The sequence below is a fragment of the Nicotiana attenuata genome, unplaced genomic scaffold, assembly GCF_001879085.1.
Source record: "Nicotiana attenuata strain UT unplaced genomic scaffold, NIATTr2, whole genome shotgun sequence".
In the NCBI taxonomy this organism is placed as follows: Eukaryota; Viridiplantae; Streptophyta; class Magnoliopsida; order Solanales; family Solanaceae; genus Nicotiana; species Nicotiana attenuata.
Window position 1 is genome coordinate 142,753 of NW_017672088.1, and position 12,246 is coordinate 154,998.

A 12,246-nucleotide genomic window follows, 5' to 3' on the forward strand; every position below is an offset into this window, starting at 1 on the left:
ATTTCTTTAAAGAGGAATCTCTGGTCAAAATGGTCATTTAAATGAAACTGTCCACATATAAAACCCACATCTCATTAAATAAGTCTCATCCACCCATATACCTATTTGGCCTTTTTTTAAACCAGAAAACATATATAAACGATGTCTATATATTTGATGTATGTCTTATTATACACTTTTATTGCTAAATATTAGATAGGGGTAACAATTTATTAATCCACCAAAAGCGGGATAAAAGAACTGAAAACTAACATATATTGATTTAATTAGCCTATCATTTGATAGCAATTAATTATAGTCAACACATTATCTTATCCAACATGGTAAGAAAAAAATCGAAACAGTAACAAATGAAAAGAAAATGAAATTTTAGAAACACAGGTGTGGGGTTACTATTTGCTATATAATACAAAAATATTCGAAGAACAGCTTGACTGTTGACTTCTCCGACCGATTGACGTGGCGGATCTAAGTCAGCGTTCCTAGTGGTGCACGGTGGCGTTAGGCGCCGGATGTGGTGGTAGACTTGGTGGAGGAACTGCAGGTTTGCATTGGTAACACTTTGCAAAAAGGCCAAATGTATCAACTTGTTTGATGAAATTGGTCATGCTAGCCCATCCTCCAAATCCAAATCCAACGACTAAACACCAACCCACTACAAATATGTTAATGACATACATTACAGTCCAGCTTGGCATGAAAGATGGTGGCTTCTCCGCCGCATTCTGCAACAACAATTACGTCTCAGTCTCAAATACTTATTAAAAAAAAGTTAAATTCATAATACTAAGGGTGTCCCACTTGATTAACACAAAGTATGTTACAACTTTGGGGTATAGACTGAGGTTGACAAATGAGTCAAGTTAATTTCAAGCAGGGAGAAAATAAATTCTAATTTCATTAAGGAATATTGTAAAATAGGTTAAATTAAAGGAACATAAGGGGTAGTCAACAGCTAGCCAGCTCATATCTCAAACATAATACAACACTGAGACTGTAGGCATGTAACTAAATGAAAATGACTTCCCACCTATATCTCCTTCCCTACATAAATATTTCCAAATCCAAGCCTTTAATGCCTTTAAGTACCTTTGTTTCCATTCTGTCTCTCTCTTAAATCATTCTGCATCCCTCTTTCAACATAATTTAAAAAGAATTTTACAATTATGTACATTGACATAAAGGTAGGCCAGTGCACAAAGCATCCCTCATTCACACATGAATTGGGGAAGGACCCACCCCTAGAGGTGTAATGTAGACAGCCCACTCTAATGCAAGCATTACTGGCTGCTTCCATGGCTCGAACCCGGCCAGTGACCGATAAGTCACATGGAGACAACAACAACAGCAACAAACCCAATATAAATCCCATAAATGGGATCTGGGGAGGGTAGTGCGTACGCAGACCTTACCCCCTACATTATAGAGATAGAGAGGTTGTTTCCGATAGACCATCGGCTCAAAGAACAACGGATAGGTCACATGGAGACAACTGACATATAAAGAATATTTAAAAATGTCAATGAATTTTAACTTGTTATAGTAGGTTATATGTCACATTTTTGCAGGTTACTAATTTCCACGTAATAGTGGACCTAAAAAGCAATATGAATATATACACAAAGTATAAAGAGAAAATTTTGGAAGGTATAGAAATAAATGCATTACCTGTCGAGCAGAAGCTGTTCTATAAGTGAGCATATGGGCAAGAGCTGGAATGATGTAGACTGTGAAACTAACCAGAAGAGCCCCAACTGCAGAATTAATGGGGCCAAAAAATGGGAAAATAATAGCCAAAAACCATATAGGTATCACCACAGGCAACCTAACCAATGCCCTTAAGCATATACTTTTAGTGTCATGCATCCCTAGCACCTTCTCCCACACAAAGTACAATGGCGTACATGCAAATCCAAATGTGATAAACTGGTGGATTAACATCAAGATTACAGCAGCGTCGCGCCATCCGTCTTTGGGCAGAAGTGAAAATGCGTTACTGTGGTTTAAAAGTTGATCACCAAATGCCCAGTACACAGCTGAAGCTGATGGAATGGTTAAGGTGAAAACGTAGAGTGTGGCTATTAAGTAAATGTATTTGAACTTCTGGGGTTTCCACATTGCATGCATAATTTCCCTAAATATGACAAAAAGGGAAATTGGATTAGTTAATTAACCTGGACACGAGAAGTCATAAATACAGGAATTTGGAATCTAATTAAATACTCTAATTACTTTAAGAGATGATAAGTACGTTGGAGAATATTAGCATTGGATTCTACACTACAATTCAAAGTTGTCCCTTATATGAATTTAACTCCAATACATTGACATTTTAGATGACTTTACATGCTATCACTATAATTTAATCTGATGTGACATGTTAATTATCTATCTCTAATTCTTTAGATTACTAATTTCACTTATTATGAATAGTTAACCGCTATGTTGCTCGGACTCTTTTTAAATATTGTTGTCGGGTGCATGTCGGACCCTCCAAAGAAAATGTATTTTTGGAGGATCCGACACGGGTGCGGCATCATTTTGTGAAGTCCACGCAACATAGGTTAACCGTAATTACCTTCTAGGTGATCAAGTGATGATGTAAAAGTATATTGACGATTTAAAAGTTTTTACACTATCATATCACTTAAAGAAAATCAAAAGTAATTATCCATAGTAGAATTACTGACCTAAAAGATAAATTAATTATTACAAATCCAAAAAAGAATGAGTTGGCTATGAGAGCTTACACAGTAACAGCATGTCCACCAAAGGTGTAAAGAATATTGGTGGCACCAGTGAAATACAGCACAAGCTTTGCTGGAGCAGAGTGTTGTACATTTTCAACCTATTGATTGATATAAATGAATTTCCATTTATAGAAACCGAGAAAAAGAATTTTAAAATGTATAGTAATAAATGATGGATATTGTTAAAAAAATGTGAGAAATTTAGTACAGTATTATTTACCTGGCCATGAACAACAGCAGCAATAGTTAAGTACCATGCAGTGTAAGTGGTCATACCAAGGCCAAGGAAAGACCAAATCCGATAGTTATGGAAAGAAGGAATAAAAACAGTGGTAGCACAACAAGCTCCAAATATGTATGTCCATGTCCTCTTGTCTAAATGGTCATTGATATAATATATGTTACTGTTTCAAGTTTAAAAAAAAGAATCCATCAAATTAAAGATAAAGATCATGTTTATAATTCGAAATTAACTTCTATGGAGAGTTAAAAAACTTATATTACATTATAAAGTTATCTAAAAGATTATCAAGTAATCATTCCTAATAATTAGTTGGATTAGTAATCTGAAAGATAGGACCGATAACTTGCTACAACAAATTAAAATAAACTAATACTAATATAAAAATCTTTTAAAGGGGAGCCTTGGAGTAACGGTAAATTTATCTCTCTGTGCTTATATGTCATGGGTTCGAGAGCCCACTAGTGCTATATTAGAGTAGGCTGTCTACACACACTCGTAGGGATGCAGTCCTTCCTTGCACCTGCATAAATATCTTATGCTTTTTGCACCGAGCCGCCCTTTTACTAATATAAAAATCTTTTATGCCATTAGGTTGGATATATTTTTAAGTATTGTGCCCTTTTTTGTGGGGGTAGAGGTTGGGTTTTTTTTTTTTTGTGTGTGTGTGTGGGCGTGGGCGGGGGGGTAGATGAAGAATTTATGATCATGTTCAAAAGCTCCATACCTTGCGCAAGCAATAAGTTGAATGACAGATCCAAACAAAAGGAACGTACAGTTGAAGGCAAGCCCCACTGCTTTCCAGTAAGGACCCAATAGTCCATCTAGCACTTCAAACCACTGCCAATTTAAAGTAAAAAATCAGATAAATATGAATCTTTCTGCAAGTTATAAGATTCTGATAAAAGTACTAATTTCTTTTTTTCTTTCTTTTTTTTAAAGAAAAAAGAATATTACAAGTTGAAATATGTGGATAAAAAAGGCAGTCCGGTGCACAAGTTATCACGCGTTCACGCAAGATTCAGGAAAGGACCACATCTCAAGCAATGTGATGTAAACAAGTTACCCTAATACAAACATTAATGTCTGCTTACACGGCTCGAACCTTTACGGAGAAGAATTTATTCTTCTTAAAAAGAAAAAGAAAATAAAATATCCTACCTGAATGACATGATTCTTGAAGCTAACACCTTCTTTTTCTTTTCTACTTCTGTACTCTATGTAAAGAACACTGATAAGGTATGCAGTCCAGCTCCCAACAATACCATAGAAAACTTGTAGCACTATTCCTGATGCCATACCAAGTTGAGAAAAAGAATATGGTAGTGTCAACAACACTTGAGCTACCTGTAAAAATTGAATAAAAAAGAGTTTAACTTCTATACAGAGTATGGATAATAGTCAAATTAGTAATCTGAAAAATAAGAGAACAAATCTTTTATGACAATTTAAATTGTAGTGATAGTGTAAGAATTTTTTTTAATATACTGTCAATAGATATAAGTTAAATATATTTACTTAAGAATAAAGATGATATTTACAAAAATAAGGGCAGCCCATTGCATAAAGCATCCGAGGAGGGTTGCACTGACGTAGACAATTTATTCTAATGCAAACATTAATGGCTGCTTTTACGGCTCGAACGCATGACATATACGTCGCACGGAGCTTTACCGTTGCTCCAAAGGCAACCCTTTAATATTTCCAAAAATAAAAGAAAAAGAGGTTTAGTTAAATTTTACTACATACTTGATTAGAAGCACAACTAAACCAAGCATCCCAAACAGAACCACCATGCCAAAGGAGACTTTTGACACTGAAAATGGACTGATCTTCTGATTTCTCAACTTCTCCATCTTGATGATCAGTTTCATTAAAGTTTGAGACAATTGCTTCTTCTCCTTGCTTCTCAGAATACATTCTCTTCGATTGAAAACAAGACTTGTCTAAATTCTGGCAGATCTAAAAAGCACAAAAAGAACAGAAAATGAGACAAAAATAAAACACATGCACCTCCCCAAAAATTACAACTTATTTCCCAAGAAAACGAAAGCCAATAATTCCCTAGATCCAGAAAAACTTTTTTTTTTCATTAAAAAAAAAAAAAAGAAGCTCATTTTCCAACTTTGTTTAAAATACCGTGTATTGAGATGTCTGTTTGTTGAACCAGATCTCTTGTAAAAGAAGCAAATATATACTCCTCCTTTGTATACACAGAGAAACAGAGAAAAGGGTAGGAAGAAAACAACTAGTGAAACAGAGTAAAGAAGAGATTAAAAAATTCCTAAGATAAATGCTCCAAAACAAGAATTGACAGACAGAGGGTGAGGGATCACAGCTAAAGGAGTAGTAATAGGGGAAATTAATGCAGCTCAGAAATAATTGCTGTAACAAAAATCTCTGAAACCACAACCAATTCAAAATAAGCCAACTTAAATGCAGTGGAATTAATATCTGCAGGTGCGCGGCCGAATCAGAAAGGCGGCGAAAGGAACCTCAAAAACAGGAAAAAGGGTCTCAGAAATGACAGAGTTTTTCTATTGATGAAAGCAGAAGTAGAAAGCAGGGAAGAGAGGAACTTTTCACTAGTACTATTTAAGTACACATACAATGTAACATATTTATAAACAACAGCCAGATTAGCTTACTGTACTTGGCAAATAGTAGCGGAAGCAAAAAATATGCGAAAAAGTTAAGAGTGAGATTCAACATTTAATTTATATACATAAAAAAAATTAACTTTATATATACAATGTGATTTTCTGATGAAAGGGTTCAGTCTCCTGCCCACCTAGCTCCGCCTATGTTGACGGGGTAATGTGAGTGTGTGTGCATACATATATATATATATATATATATATTCAATTAGGTCAATTAAAAGGTAATTGCGGATAATTCCGTTTAACAGTAGCATTGATCGACAATCTTTAATAATTCTAATTGCCTTGTGATTTTCTATAACAAGTTAAATTACATTGATGGCGTAAAAAGTTCTGTCAACGACTCAGCACGTATGCCTTTACCTATAATTATCTTACTAATGATCTAATTGCGTAAAAGTTTATTATACCTTGAGTAGTCGAATTTAGACTCAAATCTTTTATTAGGCTGTTAAGAGCTCCTAACGGCCCCAAAATATAATGAAAACTTAAAAAAAAAAAAAAATAATCATTCTATGTTTGACTATCATTTTCTCTTGCATGTGCTGTGAGTTCGTAAAAAATACAAAAGAAGATTAAAAACAATTGTTATCTTAATTTCAACAAAATATATCATGTGCGAGATCAGCAACTTTTTGTTTTTTCTTTTTCTTTTTGAATCGCAATCTAAGTACAAAAATTCATAGGTCAATGTAGCGTAAACGCTCTGAACTAATTAACCACTTGACGGTGGATTTTACTTATATTAATAATCCAAATTCTCGTAACTTTTTTGATAATTTTCCATCTTAGTTTAATATTTCGAATTTTATACTTTTGTTAAATGTCTATCATTCTAAAAAGGATTAATAAGTGGAATGAGAAGTTTTATTATGATTAAGACTGAGACAAAAAGAATATGCCTTAGTTATATTGATTCCATGAGAATTTAATATCTCAAATAATTCATTGAACCGATGATACGCAAGAGTTTAATATAGACAAAAGGAAAATTTAGTTATTAACTTAGTAACTTTATTATTAAGTAGGTAAATTCCTATTACTTTAATATGTCGCTTTATATGATCTTCACCTAATGAGATGGTTTTATGAATTGAGTTTGGTCCAATGTTTATCTTTTATCATGGTATCAGAATCCGACCCATCCAATTTGGTTATCCAATGTTGCGTCATCATATTATATTGTTCACTCCAGTTGATATGTATGGGCGTGTTGGGTGTTAGAATTCACAGGTCAATTATGGATGGATGAATTTGTCTCTTTATATGGCTGGCTATTAGGGGCGAAGCCAGAAATTTTCTCAAGGATGTTCAAACTTGAAAGAAGTAAAGAAAAATCACGACATAGGGTGTTAATATATATTATATACATCTAAAATCTAATATTTACTTATATACAATGCAATTTTTCGTAATATTTCAACGAAATGATGGTCAATTGACCACCCTTAATAAAAGGTAGCTTCGCCCCTGCTGGCTATAAGTGAATTAACCCCAGAGAAGTATAATATCGGAAAAAAATCTTAAAAAGAGAATTTATATATTATTAATAAGCTAAGTCTTATCACTTGAAATATTCCAATGTGGATAATTTTGCCAATACCTTTTCTCCTACTCTTATAATTATTTCTTTTGCCATGCATTAATAATGAGCATTTGAGTCCACCACTTACATTTTGACCAATTAATAAAGTGAAATAAAGAGTCTAAGGAGGTGTAAACCAACGAGAGAAAGCGTTATTTTGTCAATCGTGATTAGTTATTTCTTACCTTTTACATGTGGATAATCTTTCTATATTAATTTTAAATTTTACGTCTTACGTTAGTGGCAGAATCAATGATTAAGGAATGGATTTTCAAGCCACGAGGGATCAAAATTAAGGAACATGTTCCATCGTTGACATTCACATGGGTCCAGCAAATAGCGATACTTCTTAATTGCTACTACTAATCTAATACCACTTGCACTTTCACTATTTCTCAACAAACGTACGTTTCAGACTCTTTCACATTACATATATTTCTTTTTAATTAGAAAGTACAATCAAAGAAAACAATATTTAACTCTTTAAATATAATAGTGTGAAATAAAATGAAAGTGAGTGAGTGCTCCCAATTTACTTACAGCTGGTTTGCATGGTTGTTACAAATGTCGTTTCATAATGTATTATATTACATTATACTATATTATATTGTATTGTTTGATGAATATAATGTTTGGATGTATTGTATCATTTACAGTCATTTCATAATGTTATGCTCCAATAATATAAGGAATAAACTTGCAACATTACTAAAAAAAAATAGGTTATGTAATAGAATTATTATATAAAAATGTAGGGTAAAGGATAAAATATGATTATTTAATAATAAGGAAAGGCAAGATGAGAGAAAAAAGCAAGGTAACGACCCATCATACCAAATCCATCGTTACATAAAGTGGCACTTTTTGTCGTTACGTAACGACGAATTTAACGATACAATATAAAAAAAATTAAGTAACAATCAAAACAAACATTATATTTAAAGTGATACACGATACAATACAATAAGTAACAACAAGGCTGGTTGACACCAATTCTGTTGATTTGCTTACTATATGTAAAGACTCAATTAATTGTTAAATGATCTTATATATTTTATCCTTTATTGACAAGAAAAGAGATTAATTTCAACCATTTGGATATTTGGTCAAAAGAACTAGGCTCGTTCTTATTAATTATTACTTCTTTTGTTTTGCTCATATATAAGTCATATGGAGAAATATAATTCCTACTCCGTGGATGGAGATACTTTATTTATGGTTCTTTTTCCTTTTGTGGAAGAGTGATACTTTGTGGTTGTTACAAACTTATTCTTTTCCCTACTGCTTTTTGCATAACGTGAAACTAAAATAATAAAAAAAAATACAAAAGATATATCTTTTACTCGTAGTAGGGGCCAAAAGTTACTTTAGTCCAAAGACGGAAAATGTCTTTTGGAGTTGGTTTTAGTGCACCTAATGAGCTAAAGTAAGTCCTTTGTTGTTCATAACCCCTTTCTTCCCCCATATACTTCTCTTGGCAATTTGCTTTCCATTTTCAATAATGGGGGCCAACTTTGGACCTAAAGTTTTCTTCACTATACTCCCTCCTCAAACCCTAAATAAAGGAAAGAAGAAAATTAAAATAGTTTTCTTTATTGGGTGAAGGAACTGTATTTAAAGGTGGGACAGGAGGAGGAGTTCTATTGGTATGAAAAGGATAATAAAGCTGTTCGAGGGCATCTGCTTAACCGTATGATTAACCCTCTCTTTGATTTGTTTATAAATTATAAATCTGCCAAAATCATATGGGATAATTTGGAGAATAAATATGGTGCAGATGACGCGGGAAAAAAGAAGTATGTGGTTGGAAAGTGGATCAAGCTTCAGATGGTTAATGATAAGCCGATCATGGAGCAGGTTCACGAGTATGAGAACTTGACTGCTGATGTTTTGAACGAAGACATAGAGATGTGTGATATTCTTCAGGCTAATGTTTTGCTTGAAAAATTTCCACCTTCTTGGAGTGATTATAGGAATCAGCTGAAACACAAGAAGAAAACTTAACTCTTCAAGAACTGATCAGTCACATGAGGACTGAGGAAGCAAACCATCTCAAAGATGAGGAGTCTGAATGGCTTACGGATAAGATGAAATCACTCTCTCTTAATCTTCTAAAGCTAACCTTGAGGAGTCTGAATGGTTTAAAGGAAAATAGAATAAAGGCCAGAAGAAAGGACATGCGAAGAAGCAGAATTACTTCAATAAGCCGGAGGGCCATATTCAAAAGTCGAAAGGACCTTGCTATGTCTGCGGCAAAATTGGTCACAAGGCTTTTCAATGCAACCAGAGACAAGGACAAAACTTAAAGAACGGAGGAAAAGCTCCAGTCCAAGATAACCTTACTGAGGGTGGTGATGTCATTGTTGTTGTGGTCGTTGAGGCGAACATGGTGGCTAACAAGACTGACTGGATACTGGACACAGGCACTTCAAGGCACTTTTGCGCCAATAAGGAGCTGTTCACGACTTTGAGGAATCTGCTGATGGCGAGTGTGTCTACATGGGTAACTCCACTATAGCTGGAGTTATGGGTAAAGAAAAAATTCTCCTTAAGTTAACTTCTGGAGAAACCTTAGCTTTGAACAATGTTCTGTATGTACCCTCCCTTTGCAAAAACTTAGTTTCTGGTGCGCTTCTCAACAAAGCAGGTCTTAAACTTGTTTTTGAATCTGATAAAGTTGTTATTTCTCGTGGGGGAGACTTTTTTGGGAAGGGTTACCTTAGTGGGGGTTTATTTATATTGAACATCGCCCATGAGATTACTAATAATGCCAGTACTTTCAATTCTGCTTATATTGCTGAGTCTATTAATTGTGGCATGGTAGACTAGGTCATGTTAATATTGCTTCTATTAAAAGACTTAGAAAAATAGAATTAATTTCTGCAGTTAATGTTGATAATTTTTCTAAGTGTCCTGTTTGTGTTGAAGCAAAACATACCAAAATAACTTTAAAGAATGTAACTAGTAGAAAGACAGAATTGCTTGAACTAGTGCATTCAGACTTAGCAGATTTTAAGAATATTGTTAGTAAGGGTGAAAATAAATACTACATCACTTTTGTAGATGACTTTTCTAGATACACTAAGGTATATCTTCTTAAGTCAAAAGATGAGGCTAAAAGCATATTTTTGAAATACAAGGCAGGAGTAGAAAATCAATTAGACAGAAGAATCAAGACACTTAGGTTTGACAAGGGTGGTGAATATAGTACTAATACTCTAGAAGCCTTTTGTGAGAAAAATGGTATTATACATGAGGTTAGTGCTCCCCATACATCCCAACAAAATGGTGTAGCTGATAAATGATGAAAAGTGCATATTTTTGAGTATATTTGCATATTAATTCTTGTGTGTGTCGCGGAAGATTACATGATTTTCGAAGTAAAATATACTCATTATGTGTTTCTTATGTGTAGGAACGAGTTTGGATGATAAATGATCAAAAGATGACAATTCGACACAAAAAGAAGAAATTAAAGGAGTGGGAGCTCGTCTACTCTCGTGCGTGGCACGAAGTCGGACGCGAAAAAGGAGAAAAATTAAGGCACAAAACAGCGAAGCGAAGCAAAGGCACGGAGCGCTTCGCGAAATGGAAGAATTTCAAAAGCTGCATCCGCGTCAAAGTCCGCGTCTAGACGCGAAGGCAGACGCGGATCCGCGTCAAAGTCCGCGTCTAGACGCGGATTCCAGCTCTCCCATCCGAAGTTGGATTGAAGAATTCCGCCCCTCATCAACCCTAGGTCATATAAATACATCTTAAAACACCACTTTGGAGGAAGAGACACTACTTTAGGGTTAGACAACAACCTTGGAGGCAAGAACACGCTAGGAGCAAGGCGGAGAATTCTTCTACGAGTTTTTCCTTCCTCTTCCTATTTTTTATTGTTGGTTATGACTTTTAGTATTGTAGTTTTACATGCTATTATGAATAGCTAATTTGTTATCTAGGGTTTTGATGTCACCTTTTGTAGGATAAATTCTTGTTATTTTTATATAATTGAGCCGTAGTATTTTCTCTATTTGTTCAACTACGTGTTTGTTGTAGTTAATTGACAGGATCCTCAATTAGCTGTGCCTATTTAGTGTGCATAACTCGGGAGAGAGTGCATATTTAGGTAGTTGTTGAACAACATCACTCCCAAAGTATAAGAGGGATCTATAACTGCGGGTTTAAAGGCGGGATTAGGGATAACGAAGCCTTGGGTGCAATCTAAAGTGAGCTGTAATAAACAAAGCCAGCTAGCGTAACTCGGGAGAGTGCGTCTAGTAAATTGTGGTAATTACTCGGGAGAGAGTTACGACAGTTAGAGCGCTCATAATTGGTAGAGAATACTTAGGCGAATTTATAGAAAACATAGCGGGAAGGATTCCGACAATTGGGGAAATTATAACTCTAGACCTCCTTAATCTTGACTCCAATCTTATCCTTGTTAATTGATAGTTTTACGGTTTTCTAGATTTGTTAGTTAAGTAGATAAAAATAAATATTATAATCTTTATAATTAGAAAATTGTTTGGACTTGTATTTCTTAGCGATATTGAACAACTATAGCTAAGCCTTAGTTCTCTGTGGGATTCGACTCCGGACTTGTAAACCGGATTATATTTGCAACGACCGCTTAGTCCTTTTTATAAGGCATAGTTGGGCGTGATCAGTAGCCGAACGAAAAAATAGAACCCTTAAGAAAATGATGTATTCTATGCTTTTGAGTTCGGGTTTATCTGATAATATGTGGGGGAAGCTGTTTTATCTGCATGCTATGTACTTAATAAAGTCCCTCATAAGAAGTTAGATAAAACCTCGTATGAGTTATGAAAAGGGTTTGCCCCTAACTTAAAAATTCTGAAAGTGTGGGGGTGTTTGGTTAAGGTTGGTCTACTTGATTTTAAACAAGTAACTGTTGGATCCAAGACTTGATGCTATTTTCATTGGTTATGCTCAAAAAAGTGTTGCATATAGATTTATGTCTTTGCATGATAGTTCTATTTGTGAATCTAGAGATGCAGAATT

The 12,246-nt window shown here is 34.5% G+C and overlaps 1 protein-coding gene across 3 annotated transcripts; it reads right to left on the reverse strand.

The window, feature by feature from the left end:
* Positions 1–232: 232 nt before the first annotated feature.
* Positions 233–5,798, reverse strand: LOC109211732 (auxin transporter-like protein 4). 3 transcript variants are annotated; one of them, XM_019375304.1, is made up of 8 exons: positions 5,743–5,798; positions 4,741–4,953; positions 4,153–4,338; positions 3,719–3,831; positions 2,971–3,154; positions 2,751–2,848; positions 1,669–2,134; positions 233–725 (listed from the first exon to the last, which is right to left on the reverse strand). In XM_019375304.1, the coding sequence occupies exons 2-8, from the start codon at positions 4,909–4,911 to the stop codon at positions 483–485; spliced, it is 1,461 nt and encodes a 486-aa protein (XP_019230849.1). In that variant the 5' UTR covers positions 4,912–4,953; positions 5,743–5,798; the 3' UTR covers positions 233–482. The 3 variants fall into 3 exon arrangements, with proteins under 3 accessions (XP_019230849.1, XP_019230850.1, XP_019230848.1); XM_019375305.1 differs by lacking the exon at positions 5,743–5,798 and adding an exon at positions 5,645–5,666; XM_019375303.1 differs by lacking the exon at positions 5,743–5,798 and adding an exon at positions 5,131–5,603.
* Between the last annotated feature and the right edge of the window lie 6,448 nt (positions 5,799–12,246).